Source organism: Canis lupus, chromosome 20 (genome assembly GCF_048164855.1).
Source record: "Canis lupus baileyi chromosome 20, mCanLup2.hap1, whole genome shotgun sequence".
Taxonomy (NCBI): Eukaryota; Metazoa; Chordata; class Mammalia; order Carnivora; family Canidae; genus Canis; species Canis lupus.
In genome coordinates, this window is record NC_132857.1 from 22,341,037 (window position 1) to 22,356,610 (window position 15,574).

The window sequence follows — 15,574 nt, forward strand, 5'->3', positions numbered from 1 at the left end:
ACAATCACTTAAAGAGGAATCAACAAATGGGAAATGAGTATGGCAAAAAGATTTCCATACTTGGGGAAGAGCATCTATGTAAGGGAATAAGGAAACAAGACTGGTAAATTAGGAGACAGGCGAGGATTCCACAAAGGCCTTGAAACACGGAAGTTTGATTTAAAAGGGTAAATTCAATGAAAAAAATCTGATTAAAATAAGTGATTACAATGTTTCAGTGTATGACTCTAAGGTGGATTTTGGGTAGAAACTATAGGGAGACATTGACTAAAGAATCTAAATTGACTTTACTCCTTCCAGCTCTAAAACCATATACCATCACATAGCCTAGCTCTTTCAAAAAGGTAGCAAGCTTTTACTCTGGGCTTGGGATATGAAATGCCATATACTCTTCTTTTTTTCTTACAGGATATGCTTTCCTTTATCAATGAGAAAGGACCACTCACGGAAGGCATATTCAGAAAACCAGGTAGTATAAAGTCATGTGGAATCCTAAAGAAGAAACTAAATTCTGGAGACAGAGTGAGGCATTACAGCAAATCTGTTCTTGTGGTAGCATTTGTTTTAAAGGTGGGGAAAGTTCTAGCTTTATCCACACATGAGTAAGTCAAGCTGTGATTGGTGTCTTTCATTATGATTGCCCAAGGAGCGACATGGGCAAAACTGATTAAGAACTTCTCAAACTGGAAAACACTTCATGAATTCAAAATTTAAGGAATCTACTGTAGGAGTTAAAAGCCCCATACATGAGAAATACTTTCTGTTTTCAACACACACCACCCCCCTGAAGACTCCATGCAAAATACTAATACTAATATGACTACTAGTAATAATAAGAAATTTCAAAATATACACTGACACCTACATAATGTTTACCAAAGCAAACATCTGCTTTTGATGACTTCCTCACCACACTCCTAATGAAGGCAGTTTCCAAAAGAAAACTCATATGAAACATTTGAAGATAGGTATAGAAGTTCACAATAGTAAGCACATGTTTACTTTATGAGGAATCTAAAAAAGGCTCAGTGAGGCAACCAATCATTCTTAACCATCATTGTCTCATTGTCTCCTGTTTCTTAGTGCCTTTTATAAGTCATGGAGGAAGGATTTTGCCATTTGTGTCTCCTTTCACCACATCCTAGGCATCCTTTAGTTAATATTTGAGATGTCTATCCTGCCATCCAAGGTTATAACGACATGGTAACCACCTCTAGCTACATGCCTCTTTTGATAAATCTAACTTTTGGAGTAGGTGCAACAGACAAAAGTACTTTGGTATTCTGAAAATTCAGTAGATCGACTCAAGAAATGGATTACTTTGGAAATTATACAGCTACATAACAGATATCCCATTCTATTGCTAAAATGGTAATGGAGAAAGATGTGAGAACTAGAATAGAGAATTTAATCCATCTAAATTGGCACTTGCTAACAGCTCTCAACAAAACTATGTTAAGGCAGTAATGATGACACTCTTAGAACCAAGGTCATATGTGGTCCTTCCTTGTCACATTTGGTCTTTCCTTGTCCCCCATTACTGTTTAACTATATGAAAGATACCAATAGTCTCTGACCACTACTACACTGGGCTAGAGTAAAACACGCCAGTAAATATATATATAGGCATCAAGACACAGGAAAAGAATGATCATCCATTAGGTACTTGAATACCATGATAAGTGTTTCCCTCTTGAAGGTGCACACATACAATGATGTTTCTAGCAAGACTTAGTAGGGTCTTTTCTATTTCCGTGTTATAGGCACAGACTAGGAAGATGGTGACCACGTGTGCATAGAGTTCTTAGACATTTCTGAAGCTTTCCCTACCTAAAGTTGACTAATCTTTGTGGAGAATCAGACTCTGCAACCTTGGCCTGAATAGTATCATGTCAAACTCTCTGGAGAATTGGTCTACACTAGAAATGAATACATCCTCAGGACCATCATAAGTTTGCCATTAGACTCTCTACTTTTGTATAGTTCAGGAAAGGAAGAATGATGCAATTATGAGAGTAGCTTTTGTAGTAGTTTGCATAAAAGCACACAAAAGAGTAAGTGCCATATGATGGAAGGGAGCTTTGTCTTCCTTTCCACTGAAGCGTACGCTCTGCTTTGATGCTTTCATTTTTGTTAGAGAATATCCACAACCTGCTTTTGCATGTACAAGTCAATGGAGAGTCAAGCTGACCCCTATGTGGGTCACAGTTTGGGTATCTATGAAGGAAGTAGGAACTCAACTGAAGTTTTCAACTAAGTGTTTTCTCTGTGATATTTCCAATATATATTTTGTATTATATATGCATATATATGTGTGTGTGTGTTTCTGTGTATATTTGTGTGTATTTTTTTTTATCCACATAAGGATTTTCTTGAAAATATCGAAGGAAGTTTACTTTCATCGGACCTCTATGAAAAATGGCTTGGTGTTCTTGACGAAGTGACTCAGAAGGAAAAAATAAATGCTGCCCAGAGGTAATGATGCAATAATTACTCTACTCTGGTCATGGCTCAGAAATACAGCCAATATACCATTACAAAATATTGGTTTCCTTCTTGCCACTTTGACCACTAAAATAACATTCAATGCCAAATGGTTTCTTTTTTTTTAATAATAAATTTATTTTTTATTGGTGTTCAATTTACCAACATACAGAGTAACACCCAGTGCTCATTCCGTCAAGTGCCCCGCTCAGTGCCCATCACCTATTCACCCCTAGCCCCTGCCCTCCTCCCCTTCCATCACCCCTAGTTCATTTCCCAGAGTTAGGAGTCTTTATGTTCTGTCTCCCTTTCTGATATTTCCCACACATTTCTTCTCCCTTCCCTTATATTCCCTTTCACTATTATTTATATTCCCCAAATGAATGAGAATATACAATGCCAAATGATTTCAATTCTTCTCACCCACGGAGGCCAGTTTCAGAATACAGGCATGCCTTATGGCTATTATTGCTCTTCTCCTGACCTTATTAAGTAGACTCCTTAGTCATTGTACAACTTCTGAATATATGAAACTGGTAGACAAGTCAGTGGCCTAAGAGAGATGCCAGAGCATCAACAGCACTGGTATAATCTTAAGTTTGTCAAACATATAACCATAGAGAGTTAGCTCAGAAATTGAATTCGGTAAAACATATTTGTATACATTCATGCCTGGAACTCTGCTACAGCAGGTTGTATACTAGATCTAGTAAGATGTTCTCTGCTCTCCATCTCTATACTTCCAGCTGCTAAGTGCAATGACTTGCCTTATTCAAAAGTGCATCTTTCTGACTTTAGGCTTCTAACACAGCTGCCAAAAGCGAATGTTGTTCTCTTGCGATACCTTTTCGGTGTGTTATACAACATTGAGCAACAATCCTCATCCAATCAGATGACAGCTTATGATTTATCAGTGTGTATAGCCCCAAGCATTCTTTGTCCACCTAATACCTGCAGCTTGGAATTGGAAGACAACTTCATTAAAAAGGTAGAGAGATCTCTCATATGTGTCCCCTGGGGTTTAGAATCCATGCTTTGAGTCTGAAATGTGTAGTAGTAATTACGAAGGATCAGTTCTGAAAAGTGCACATCTTCATAGGCTTTCTTGGAATGGCAGAGTTTGCTATCCTTCTCTGGTGGAATATGGGAAGGGGTGTTGTTAAATTGCGAAATATAGAGCAGTTGAGTCGCTTCTTTCCCATCCAGGAGATTCAATACTAGACTGACTAAACAAAAGAAAGAGAAGAGTGGCATAATATGATAGAAAAGACCTGGGCTCCGGAGTTTGACAAGCCGAGGTTCAACTCTCAGCCTGATCCTTGAAGGGGGAGCTTGTAACTTTGGGCAAAGCCATGGCTTCCTCATGACACAATGGTAACAAGACCCAGCTCCTGTGGTCATTACTGGCACATCCTAGGTGATTCAGTCACTATGAGCGCCCATGGCTCCAAACACATTGGCCGTGCTCTGCAAGTTGTGGCTCATTTAGAATAATACTTGGCTACTCTTTTGCCTCTGCTACATCAGACAGAAACTAGTGAGATATTGCAGAACATCCTAATGAAGCCACAGATTCCTAATAAGATGACAGCTTTTCCCCAAGCTCATGCCTAGAGCCAGCATTAGGCAAAGCAAGACATGAGAAGGGACTGCGGTTAGACAGACCGACATGTTTTCTCTCCAGACCTGTGATTTTTACTCAAAAACAAAACAAAACATCAAAAAAATCCACAGGAATATCCTCTTTCCAAAAAACATTCTTCCCTCTTTAAGAAATGGATTTCATAGGATTTTGTCTATGCTTTACACATTTTAATCAGATATTATCCTAAGTTACAACCCAATATTTTCTGGAAGTAAAATTTTACACAATAAGTAAAGTTAAGAAGGTAGGTTGCTTTGAAAACTATTCTAGTTTTAAAGATGTAACCATTGGTATCACAATGTTAGGTATGAAATTAGGCGACAAATTAGGACTTTAGCCCACTGACTAGTAGAATTTTAAAATCTGTACCCAAAGTGCAACGGAAAGTATCACACTAAGTTATTTTATTAGAGAACATGGGTTTCTATATATTATTATCAACTCTGAATTGTTCATAGAAGTCTTTCACATTTTTGGTTAGATCCAAGGTCTATAAACAAAATGTGACTTATAACTCTTCCATATAAAAAAGAGCACCCCATTGTGTTCTTTTTGCATTACAGGCTTCTCTTATACAGTTTTTGATTGAAAATTGCCTCGGGATATTTGGAGAAGACATCACTTCTCTCTTGGGAGAGAATTCAAAGAGTTGTCATAACAATGAGAAGGCTGCAGGTACTGTGAATAGTTTAATAGGCTTTAGGGAGACACAGACAGCAAGGTTGCCAGGGGTCATGGCAGATACTTAGCCCTGTTCTGGAGCCCAGAGCATCCCCAGGGCAATGATTCCCAGCTGCTCCTTCTTCTGAAGGCTGGCTAGCAGGTCAGGGAGGCTTCACACTGTTGGAGACCCAAGATAGCATAGAAACTTCAAGACGTTTCTGGCAGTATTAGGAAATAGCATGGTATGATACAGTGTTTGGGGATTTTTTTTAACACAATTTTAAATGGATCCCACATCTATATTATATATGTTGTTAAGCATATAATGCATAATTATTAATTTCTACTTATAATATATAAATGTGCTCTGGTTGAAACCAGAGCAGGGGGGTTTTATTCCTGCTCCATCCTCTTTTTGATCAATGGCTCTTGAGGCACCACAGGATTCCGGTGCTCTTTAAAATGAGTTGAAAAGAACCAGCGTCATTGAGAGAAAAGGACTTGACTTGATGTCAAACCTAGGTATTTGTGTATTGGCGCTGGCTCTCAATTGGTCCCCATGTCTTCAATAAGGTAGCTTCTCCTCCTTTCATATGGTGGAGGAAGAGTTCCCAGAAGCAAGAGGGACTTTTCAAGAGTTAATGTGGGAGAGGACTGTGCAAAGGACCACGCCAAAGGTGGTGGTTTACAAGATGAGGAGGCATTATTTCTTAAGACCACACATCATAAAACTCACAGCAACACCATTACACACATATCCTTTCCTTCACTGGCTTTTCCTCCTCAGTTCTGTACACCAGCATTTCCTAAGGGGTATTCCAAGTAGGGTAGGAAGAATCTTTGAAATACTAACTCATTTTTTTTTACCTGAGATATTCCTTCCCTCATCCTTCTTCCTGTCTTAAGCTGCCTTAAGAGACAACTCACCTCCTCAGGGAATAGAAGCAAGAGGAGAATATGAGGAAAAGGGTGCTCTTTGATGCTTATGAGTCTTAAAGACTTAGCTTTCTAGGAAACAGAAATGATTCATGGCATAGAGTAGAAGATTTAGGTGGCAATCCCAAGGGGAAAAAGCCCAAAACCACTAGGTAGGTACATGGGATATCTGCACCATTTCCTGCATGGAAACCAAATGGAAGCAGAAATTCCTCACAGAACAGTGAGCTGACATGTCTAAGAACAATGGGACCCTCTATGTCCATGCAGAGTTTCTTATACCTCAACATGGAACATGTATCTCCTTCAGTCCCAGAAGAGTATGGAAGAAAAAGAAAGTCACTGGGTGTGAAAGACATGCCTCAGCAATAGGAGTACAGGCCAATTTCCCAGGACCAGAGAGCAGTCTGGACCCCGCAGCGGCTATTTATATACATCAATGACACAGAGCAATCAGATAAGTGGCACTTCACCATTTTACAACCTGTCTGGCACCAGAACACTCCAGAACAGACACACTCATGGGGGCAATTAAGAAAACCTAAATCTCTACCAGTCTTGGAACAGAGAATCAAACTGGACAACAAGTGAGCTATTTAGAACTACAGAACTGTACATTTCTGACTTATGCCAGTGTATAGACGGAGATTGCTATCAGTGCATATAGAATATATGATCCATGCATTGTTTTCCCTTTCCCAGAAAGGGTTCTCTCGTCAAATAGGCTTGGGAAATTCATATTTTCCTTTTGGAAGTCAAATGCACCAGTTTTTCCCAGATTTATTTGACATTATTCGACCCTTTTGAAGCGACCCCATTCATTAATGATCCTGGAAATATTTATTGCCTTGTGCCGAGTAGTATCTTATATATTTAGTTTAACTTGGTGTAGGCAGCATCATTTATGTTACAGTTGAGCAAACCAAAGCTTTAAAATGCTGAGTTTCGGGATCCCTGGGTGGCGCAGCGGTTTGGCGCCTGCCTTTGGCCCAGGGCGCGATCCTGGAGACCCGGGATCGAATCCCACATCGGGCTCCCGGTGCATGGAGCCTGCTTCTCCCTCTGCCTGTGTCTCTGCCTCTGTCTCTCTCTCTGTAACTATCATAAATAAATAAAAATTAAAAAAAAATAAATAAAATAAAATGCTGAGCTTCCTAAGTGGCAGAACCAGGATGCTTCTGGTGCAGTGCTGGCCCCACACGAGTGGAGGTGCTGATGCACGTACTATATCCCAAAAAAGCCAAATTGCCCAGTGTTTAAGGTTATTTGGTGAAATGTTCCTCATCTTTTTATCCTTCGACAGCTTGTCTCATCTGTTGACTCTTAAAGCAATCGGTTATTTAAGAAATGTTAAGATATCTTCAAAGGGAAACATTCACAGCTGAGCAGTAGAAATTTGAACTCAGCTTCTCGCTGCTGATCTCCTTTTCTTTGGAAAGTTCTTCCTTCAATAGGGAATGTTGAGTAATTAAAAATCATCTCTGGAAACTGGTGGTCTATCAATGCACTCCTAACCTCTTATTGTTTTGCATTTTCTATGTTTTCTTTCAAGCCTTGTACTTGTATGTAGGTGTATATACACATGTATGTTTGAGTGTGTGTGTGAGGAAGTGTGTTTCCACACTTCATTGTGGTTTAGGCTCTTTACAGTAAATGTTAAACATATTTAACCAAAAACATCATCTCTGGGTGGGTTGGTGGGGTTGACAAGAGAACACAGACACCACATAGCCAGCATGTAATGACTACTTCCCAAGGACCCTGACTGCAGAAAGTCATCCTTGAAGATGGCCCAGAGCAGTGGAACCAGAGAAGTAGGGGTCAGGCAGATTGTGTCCTGATAGGCAATTCCTTTGGATGGTAGAAACTTGAGCACTCAGAAACCCAAGGAGAGAATCTGAGGCTGAGGGGAGCCTGGTTGTGAAAGCACAGGATTAACAACCTAGCTTGATTTGCATACCAAAAACTTATAGCTCTTAAAATCAGAAAAAAATAAAAAAATAAAATCAGATCTGATACCTGAACCCACTGATCACACCAGTAGAAAACAAACACCTACAGTTTCAGTGCCTCCAGATCAGTGTAATGGCAGTAACTGATGGCAGAGGAAATAATCACTTTGAGTCTGATCAAGTCCCTAGGTTTAACCGTCAGTCTGAAAGTTATTGGCAAGAACTCATCAATGCCATGAGGATGCTGTTAGCCAACATCAGAACATGGAGAGTTCTACACAACAAATGACTCAGTTTCCCTCTTCTAGCCTCTACAATGAACATGCTGTATAATGGCAATGGTGAAAATAAGTCTACGTGAATTAAAACACACTAATCTCCCTTCTTCCTTAGATTCTGTCCAGAACACCAAGGAAAGCAGTGCTTTCACAAACTCGTCCTTTGGCCACTGTGCTGGCACTTGGCAGAACAACCAGTGCACAGCTGCACCGTCTGAAAAATCAGGACAGCTCTTTGGAGTTTCCCTCATGGATATATTTCATAAGGACAACTTCCCGTTCCCAATACTGGTAGGTCTCAGTTTGGTCTTTTATTGCCTTCCTGAGGAGAGGGACCTCGGAGAGGCCAAGTGTCCTCATGCAAACCTACCCCAAATGGAGAAATCATTAGACAGCACCTGGCTTTGGGTGAGAAACTTGGTAGTGTCATTTGATTTACCTACTGCAGAGTCATGAGGCCAATACACTGAACGACGTTTTGTCCATTCCACTTGTTTCCACAGAGACCCATGTAGGCCTGTTCAGATCAGTCAAAATGGACTCTGTGTGCATGAATCATCTTCACATTCTGCTGTTGTCTTCCTAAACTCACAGTAGTCTCAGGTCTCTTTCAACTGAGTCTACTTAATCTAACAACTGAAAACATCTTACCTAAGCATAAAGACTCATCTGGAGGCATATATGAATCTGCTAATTCTAAAAGAGGATGTTAAATGACAGCCAGAGTTTGGCCTGTGTTATCTCCAATCGGTGTACTGAATTGTCAGTATGGAAATTTGCAGAGTACCCAGGACCTCTGCAATGCTGCACTAGATTTGGGAATGTTATCCTAGTGGTGAAGAAATTAACCACGTTAGTTACATGCTAGCTGCTACCCCAGTCCTTGCATCACAGCAATTTTAGGGGGTAGCTAGAACTATCATCTTCCACACATTATAAATGGATTAGAAAATTTTCAGTACAGTTCGCATGTGCCCCAGGTAACACAGTAGATCAGAAGCATAGTAGGTTTCTGAACCTTAGGTCCATCTGACTCCAGCGCTTATATCTTTCTACACTGTAGGGAGAGGACATGAAGATAGAGCAAAGGACGTTGAAAGACTCATGAAGGGAATGTAATCAGAGAATAAGAGAGTATTTGAGCTTTTCTTTTAAAGAGGAAGGGAAATAGAGATAGTAGGAATGGAGGATACAATCACTTAAAGAGGAATCAACAAATGGGAAATGGGTATAGAAAAAGATTTCCATATATGGGGAAGAGCATCTATGGAAGGGAATAATGAGAAAAGACTGATAAAGTAGGAGACAGGTGAGGATTCCACAAGGCCTTGAAACACGGAAGTTTGATTTAAAAAGGGTAAAGTCAATGAAAAAAATCTGATTTAAATAAGTGATTACAAAGTTTCAGTGTATGTAAGGTGGATTTTGGGTAAAACTATAGAGAGACATTGACTAAAGAATCTAAACTGACTTTACTTCTTGGAGCTCTAAAACTGTATACCATCCGATAGCCTAGCTCTTTCAAAAAGGAAGCAAGCTTTTGCTCTGGGCTTGGGATATGAAATGCCATATACTCTTCTTTTTTTCCTACATTATGTGCTTTCCTTATCAAATCAAAAATGACCACTCATGGAAGGCATCTTCAGAAAATCAGCCAGTATAAAATCATGCAGAATCCTAAAAAAGAAACTAAATTCTGGGGACAGAGTGAACTTGGACAGTGAATCTGTTCTTCTGGTAGCATCTGTTTTAAAGGTGGGGAAAGTTCTAGCTTTATCCACACATGAGTTACTCAAGCTGTGATGGTGTCTTTCATTATGATTGCCCAAGAAAAAACATAGGCATAACTGATTAAGAACTTGTCAAACTGGAAAACACTTCATGAAATCAAAATTTAAGGAAGCTACTGTAGAAGGTAAAAGCTCCTTACATTAGAAATACTTTCTGTTTTCACCAAACACCTCCCACCTGAGGACTCCATGCAAAAGACTAATACTAATGTGACTACTATAATAATAAGAAATTTCAAAATACACATTAACACATACATAATGTTTACCAAAGAAAACATCCTGTCTCTGATGACTTCCTCACGATGCTCCTAATGAAGGCAGTTTCCAAAAGAAAAATCACATGAAAAATTTGAGAATAGATCTAGAAGTTTACAATAGTAAGCAAATGTTTACTTAATGAGGAATATAAAAAGGCTCAGTGAGGCGACCAATCATTGTTAACCATCATTGTCTCCTGTTTCTTGATGCCTTTTACTTTATAAGTCATGGAGGAAGGATTTTGCCATTTGTGTCTCCTTTCACCAGATCCTAGGTATCCTTTTGTTAATATTTGTGATGTCTAGCCCACCATCCAAGGTTGTAACGACACAGTAACCAGCTCTAGCTACATGCCTCTTTTGATAAATCTAACTTTAGGAGTAGGTGCAACGGACAAATGTAGTTTGGAATTCTGAAAATTCAGTAGATCGACTCAAGAACTAGATTAATTTGGAAATTATACAGCTACATCACAGATATCCCATTCTATTGCTAAAATGGTAATGGAGAAAGAACTGAAAACTAGAACAAAGAATTTAATCCATCTACCTTGGCACTTGCTAACAGCTCTGAACAAAACTATATTAAGGCAGTTATTATGGCACTCTTAGAACCAAGGTCATATTTGGTCCTTTCTTGTCGCAAGTGGTCTTTCCTTGCCCCCCATTACTGTTCAACTATACGATAAATAGCAATAGTCCCTGACCACTACTACACTGGGCTAGAGTAAAACACACCAGTAAATATATATATAGGCATCAAGACACAGGGGAAAGAATGATGATACGTTAGGTACTCGAATAGCATGATAAGTGTTGCCCTCTTGAAGGTGCACACCTGCAATTGATGTTTCTAGCAAGGTTTAGTAGGGTCTTTTCCATTTCCATGTTATAGGCACAGACTAGGAAGATGGTGACCACGTGTGCATAGAGTTCTTAGACATTTCTGAAGCTTTCCCTACCTAAAGTTGACTAATCTTTGTGGAGAATCAGACTCTGCAACCTTGGCCTGAATAGTATCATGTCAAACTCTCTGGAGAATTGGTCTACACTAGAAATGAATACATCCTCAGGACCATCATGAGTTTGCCATTAGACTCTCTACTTTTGTACAGTTAAGGAAAGGAAGAATGAAGCAATGATGAGAGTAGCTTTTGTAGTAGTTTGCAAAAAAGCACACAAAAGAGTAAGTGCCATATGATAGAAGGGAGCTTTGTCTTCCTTTCCACTGAAGCGTACGCTCTGCTTTGATGCTTTCGTTTTTGTTGGAGAAAATCCACAACCTGTTTTTGCACATGCAAGTCAATGGAGAGTATGAGGTGAACTCCGTGTGGGTCACAGTTTGGGTATCTATGAAGAAATTAGGGACTGAACTGAAGTTTTGAACTAAGTGTTTTCTCTGTGATATTTCCAATATATATCTTTTATCATATATACATATATTTGTGTGTGTGTGAGTCTCTACATCTCTGTGAGTGTGTCTGTTTGCATGTATTTATTTATTTTTCTATCCACATAAGGATTTTCTTGAAAATATCGAAGGAAGTTTACTTTCATCGGAACTCTATGAAAAATGGCTTGATGTTCTTGACGAAGTGACTGAGGAGGAGAAAATAAATGCAGCCCAGAGGTAATGATGCAATAATTACTCTACTCTGGTCATGGCTCAGAAATACAGCCAATATACTATTAGGAAAATATTGGCTTCCTTCTTGCCACTTTGACCACTAAAATAACATTCAATGCCAAATAGTTTCAATTCTTCACACCCACGGAGGCCAGTTTCAGAATACAGGCATGCCTTATGGCTATTATTGCTCTTCGTCTGACCTTATTAACGTGGACTCCTTAGCCATTGTACACCTTCTGAATATATGAAAATGGTAGACAAAAGTCAGTGGCCTAAGAGAGATGCCAGAGCATCAACAGCCCATGGTATAACCTTCAGTTTGTCAACATTCAACCGGAGTGGGTTAGCTCAGAAATTGAATTCGGTAAAACATATTTGTATACATTCATGCCTGGAACTCTGCTACAGCAGGTTGTATACTAGATCTAGTAAGATGTTCTCTGCTCTCTGTCTCTATACTTCCAGCAGCTAAGTGCAATGACTTGCCTTATTCAAAAGTACATCTTTCTGACTTTAGGCTTCTAGCTCAGCTGCCAAATGTGAATGTTGTTGTCTTGCGGTACCTTTTTGGAGTGTTATACAGCATTGAGCAAGAATCCTCACCCAACCAGATAACACCTTATGATTTATCAGTGTGTATAGCCCCAAGCATTCTTTGTCCACCTAATTCTGGCAGCTTGGAATTGGAAGAGAACTTCGTAAAAAAGGTAGGGAGAGCTCTCATATGTGTCCCCTGGGGTTTAGAATCCATGCTTTGAATCTGAAATGTGTAGTAGTAAATTGGATGGATCAGTTCTGAAAAGTGCACATCTTCATAGGCTTCCTTGGAATGGCAGAGTTTGCTATCCTTCTCTGGTGGAATATGGGAAGGGGTGTTGTTAAAGTGGGAAACACAGAGCAGTTGAGTCACTTCTTTCCCATCCAGGAGATTCAATACTAGACTGACTAAACAAAAGAGAGAGAAGAGTGATGTAATATGGTAGAAAAGACCTGGGCTCTAGAGTTTGACAAGCCAAGGTTCAAATCTCAGCCTGATCCTTGAGGGGGGGAGCTTGTAAACTTGGGCGAAGGCATGGTTTCCTCATGACACAATGGTAACAAGACCTAGCTCCTGTTGTCGTTACTGGCACATCCTAGGTGTCTCGGGCACTATGAGCACCCATGGCTCCAAACACATTGGCTTTGCTCTGCAAGTTGTGGCTCATTTAGAAAAATACTTGGCTACTCTTTTGCCTCTGCTACATCAGACAGAAACTAGTGAGATATTCCAGAACATCCTAATGAAGCCACACATGCCTAATAAGATGGCAGCTTTTCCCCAAGCTCATGCCGAGAGCCAGCATTAGGCAAAGCAAGACCTGAGAAGGGACTGCAGTTAGACAGACAGACATGTTTTCTCCCCAGCCTGTGAGTTTTTACTCAAAAAAAAAAAAAAAAGAAAAGAAAAGAAAAGAGAAAGAAAAAGAAAACATCAAAAAAAATCCACAGGAATATCCACATTCCAAAAAATATTCTTCCCTATTTAAGAAATGGATTTCATAGGATTTTGTCTATGCTTTATACATTTTAATCAGATATTATCCTAAGTTACAACCCAATATTTTCTGGAAGCAAAAGTTTACAAAATAAGTAAACTTTAAGAAGGTAGGTTACTTTGAAAGCTATCCTAGTTTTAAAGATGTAACCACTGGTATCACAATATTAGTTATTAAATGCCACAAATTAGGACTTTAGCCCACTGACTAGTAGAATTTTAAAATCTGTACTCAAAGTACAACAGAAAGTATCATTCTTTCTTATTTTATTAGAGAACTTGGGTTTCTATATATTTTTATCAACTCTGAAGTTTTCATAGAAGTCTTTCACATTTTTGGTTAGATCCAAGGTCTATAAACAAAATGTTACTTCTAACTCTTCCATATGAAAAAGAGCACCCCATTGTGTTCTTTTTGCATTACAGGCTTCTCTTATACAGTTTTTGCATGAAAATTGCCTCGGGATATTTGGAGAAGACATCACTTCTCTCTTGGGAGAGAATTCAAAGAGTTGTCATAACAATGAGAAGGCTGCAGGTACTGTGAATAGTTTAATAGGCTTTAGGGAGACACAGACAGCAAGGTTGCCAGGGGTCATGGCAGATACTTAGCCCTGTTCTGGAGCCCAGAGCATCCCCAGGGCAATGATTCCCAGCTGCTCCTTCTCTGAAGGCTGGCTAACAGGTCAAGGGAAGTTTTACACTGTTGGAGACCCAAGAAAGCATAGAAACTTCAAGACGTTTCTGGCAGTATTAGGAGATAGCATGGTATGATACAGTGTTTGGGATTTTTTTAAACACATTTTTAAATGGATCCCACATCTATATATATGATATATGTAGTTAAACATATAATGCATAATTATTAATTTCTACTTATAATATATAAATGTGCTCTGGTTGAAACCAGAGCACGGGACTTTTATTCCTGCTCCATCCTCTTTTTGATCAGTGGCTCTTGAGGCACCACAGGATTCCAGTGCTCTTTAAAATGAGTCGAAAAAAACCAGCATCATTGAGAGAAAGGACTTGACTTGATGTCAAACTACCTCTCTAGAGTACAAACTCCAGTGCCCCATTTATCAGCTATATGACCTTTTGCCAATTACTCTAGCTCGGTATCACTTTATTCATGCCTAAAATGTGGATAAAAATAATGTCTAAATCTTAGAAATGTTGTCAAGATTCAATAAGATAAAGGATGTAAAACACATTTCTAAATGGCAATGAATAGAACTAGGATACGTTCCCCTGGACTAGTGCGAGTATTATTGGAGCCTAGCTAATCACAGCTCATTGGCAACACCCCATTTTTTGTAAAACGGAGTTTAGATTCAGAACCTGGAGACACACATCATCAATCCCTCCATACTTTTGACATGTCTTAGTTTTACGACATATACCTCATTGTGTTGAGGGAAGCTTTTGGATAATCCGTGTCATCAGGAATTAAGATGAGTCAGTGCTGGTGTAAGACAAGTGTTTGTTTTTTGTGTCATCACTGACAGAAAAACAAACTGTTGAATCCAAGCCTGTGAGAGTGATAGTGATTTCCAAAAGAGCACAACTGCAGAATGCTACCAAGTCCCCATCTGGCATGGGTCCATCCACCTACATGTCTATAGTTTAGTAAGTCACTGAAGACTGGAATCTCCATAATGACCCTTGACACTTCCTCTTTATCTCTTTTTCCAATGAATGAGAAATGAACCCCTTCCAAGACCCAGCTATTTCCATTTAAAGTTTTTTCCTTGGTCCCATATATTCATATTGAGGAAATCTTCCCACAAATTATCTCCTCTTTCTTCAATGCCTATCATATCCTATGACATGGTTTTTGAATTGTATTGTACTGTGTTGTGTTGTATACTTTTATATGGATAATAAAAATCATTCCATAACCTAGTAGGTTAGACAACCATTTCTTTGGTTATGATTCACATAACACATCAGTGGAGGTTCATCTGAGCAGTTCTGGTCTCAGCTGAGGGAACTTGTGCACTTGCAGTTAGCCTGCAGCTCATCTGGAGCTAACCTAGGTGTTTGTGTATTGGCGCTGGCTCTCAATTGGTCCCCATGTCTTCAATAACGTAGGTTCTCCTCCTTTCATATGGTGGAGGAAGAGTTCCCAGAAGCAAGAGGGACTTTTCAAGAGTTAATGTGGGAGAGGAATGTGCAAAAGACCACGCCAAAGGTGGTGGTTTACAAGATGAGGAGGCATTATTTCTTGAGATCACACATCATAAAACTCACAGCAGCACCACTACCGCACATATCCTTTTCTTCACTGGCTTCTCATTCTCAGTTCTGTACACCAGCATTTCCTAAGGGGTATTCCAAGTAGGGTAGGAAGAATCTTTGAAATACTAACTCATTTTTTTACCTCAGGTATTCCTTCCCTC

The 15,574-nt window shown here is 39.4% G+C and overlaps 1 protein-coding gene across 11 annotated transcripts in view; it reads left to right on the forward strand.

Annotated features, from left to right (window-relative positions):
* The window catches only part of LOC140611749 (uncharacterized), a 93,381-nt gene that overhangs the window by 60,219 nt on the left and 17,588 nt on the right, over positions 1-15,574 (forward strand). For 10 of the 11 annotated variants that reach the window (XM_072788584.1, XM_072788581.1, XM_072788586.1 and 7 more), the window contains 8 exons: positions 409-570; positions 2,366-2,475; positions 3,283-3,472; positions 4,693-4,804; positions 8,074-8,249; positions 11,529-11,638; positions 12,156-12,345; positions 13,599-13,710. In XM_072788584.1, the coding sequence (XP_072644685.1) occupies positions 409-570; positions 2,366-2,475; positions 3,283-3,472; positions 4,693-4,804; positions 8,074-8,249; positions 11,529-11,638; positions 12,156-12,345; positions 13,599-13,710 (1,162 nt within the window). The remainder of the gene's footprint in view (positions 1-408; positions 571-2,365; positions 2,476-3,282; positions 3,473-4,692; positions 4,805-8,073; positions 8,250-11,528; positions 11,639-12,155; positions 12,346-13,598; positions 13,711-15,574) is intronic. The other variant, XM_072788591.1, reaches the window with a different exon arrangement.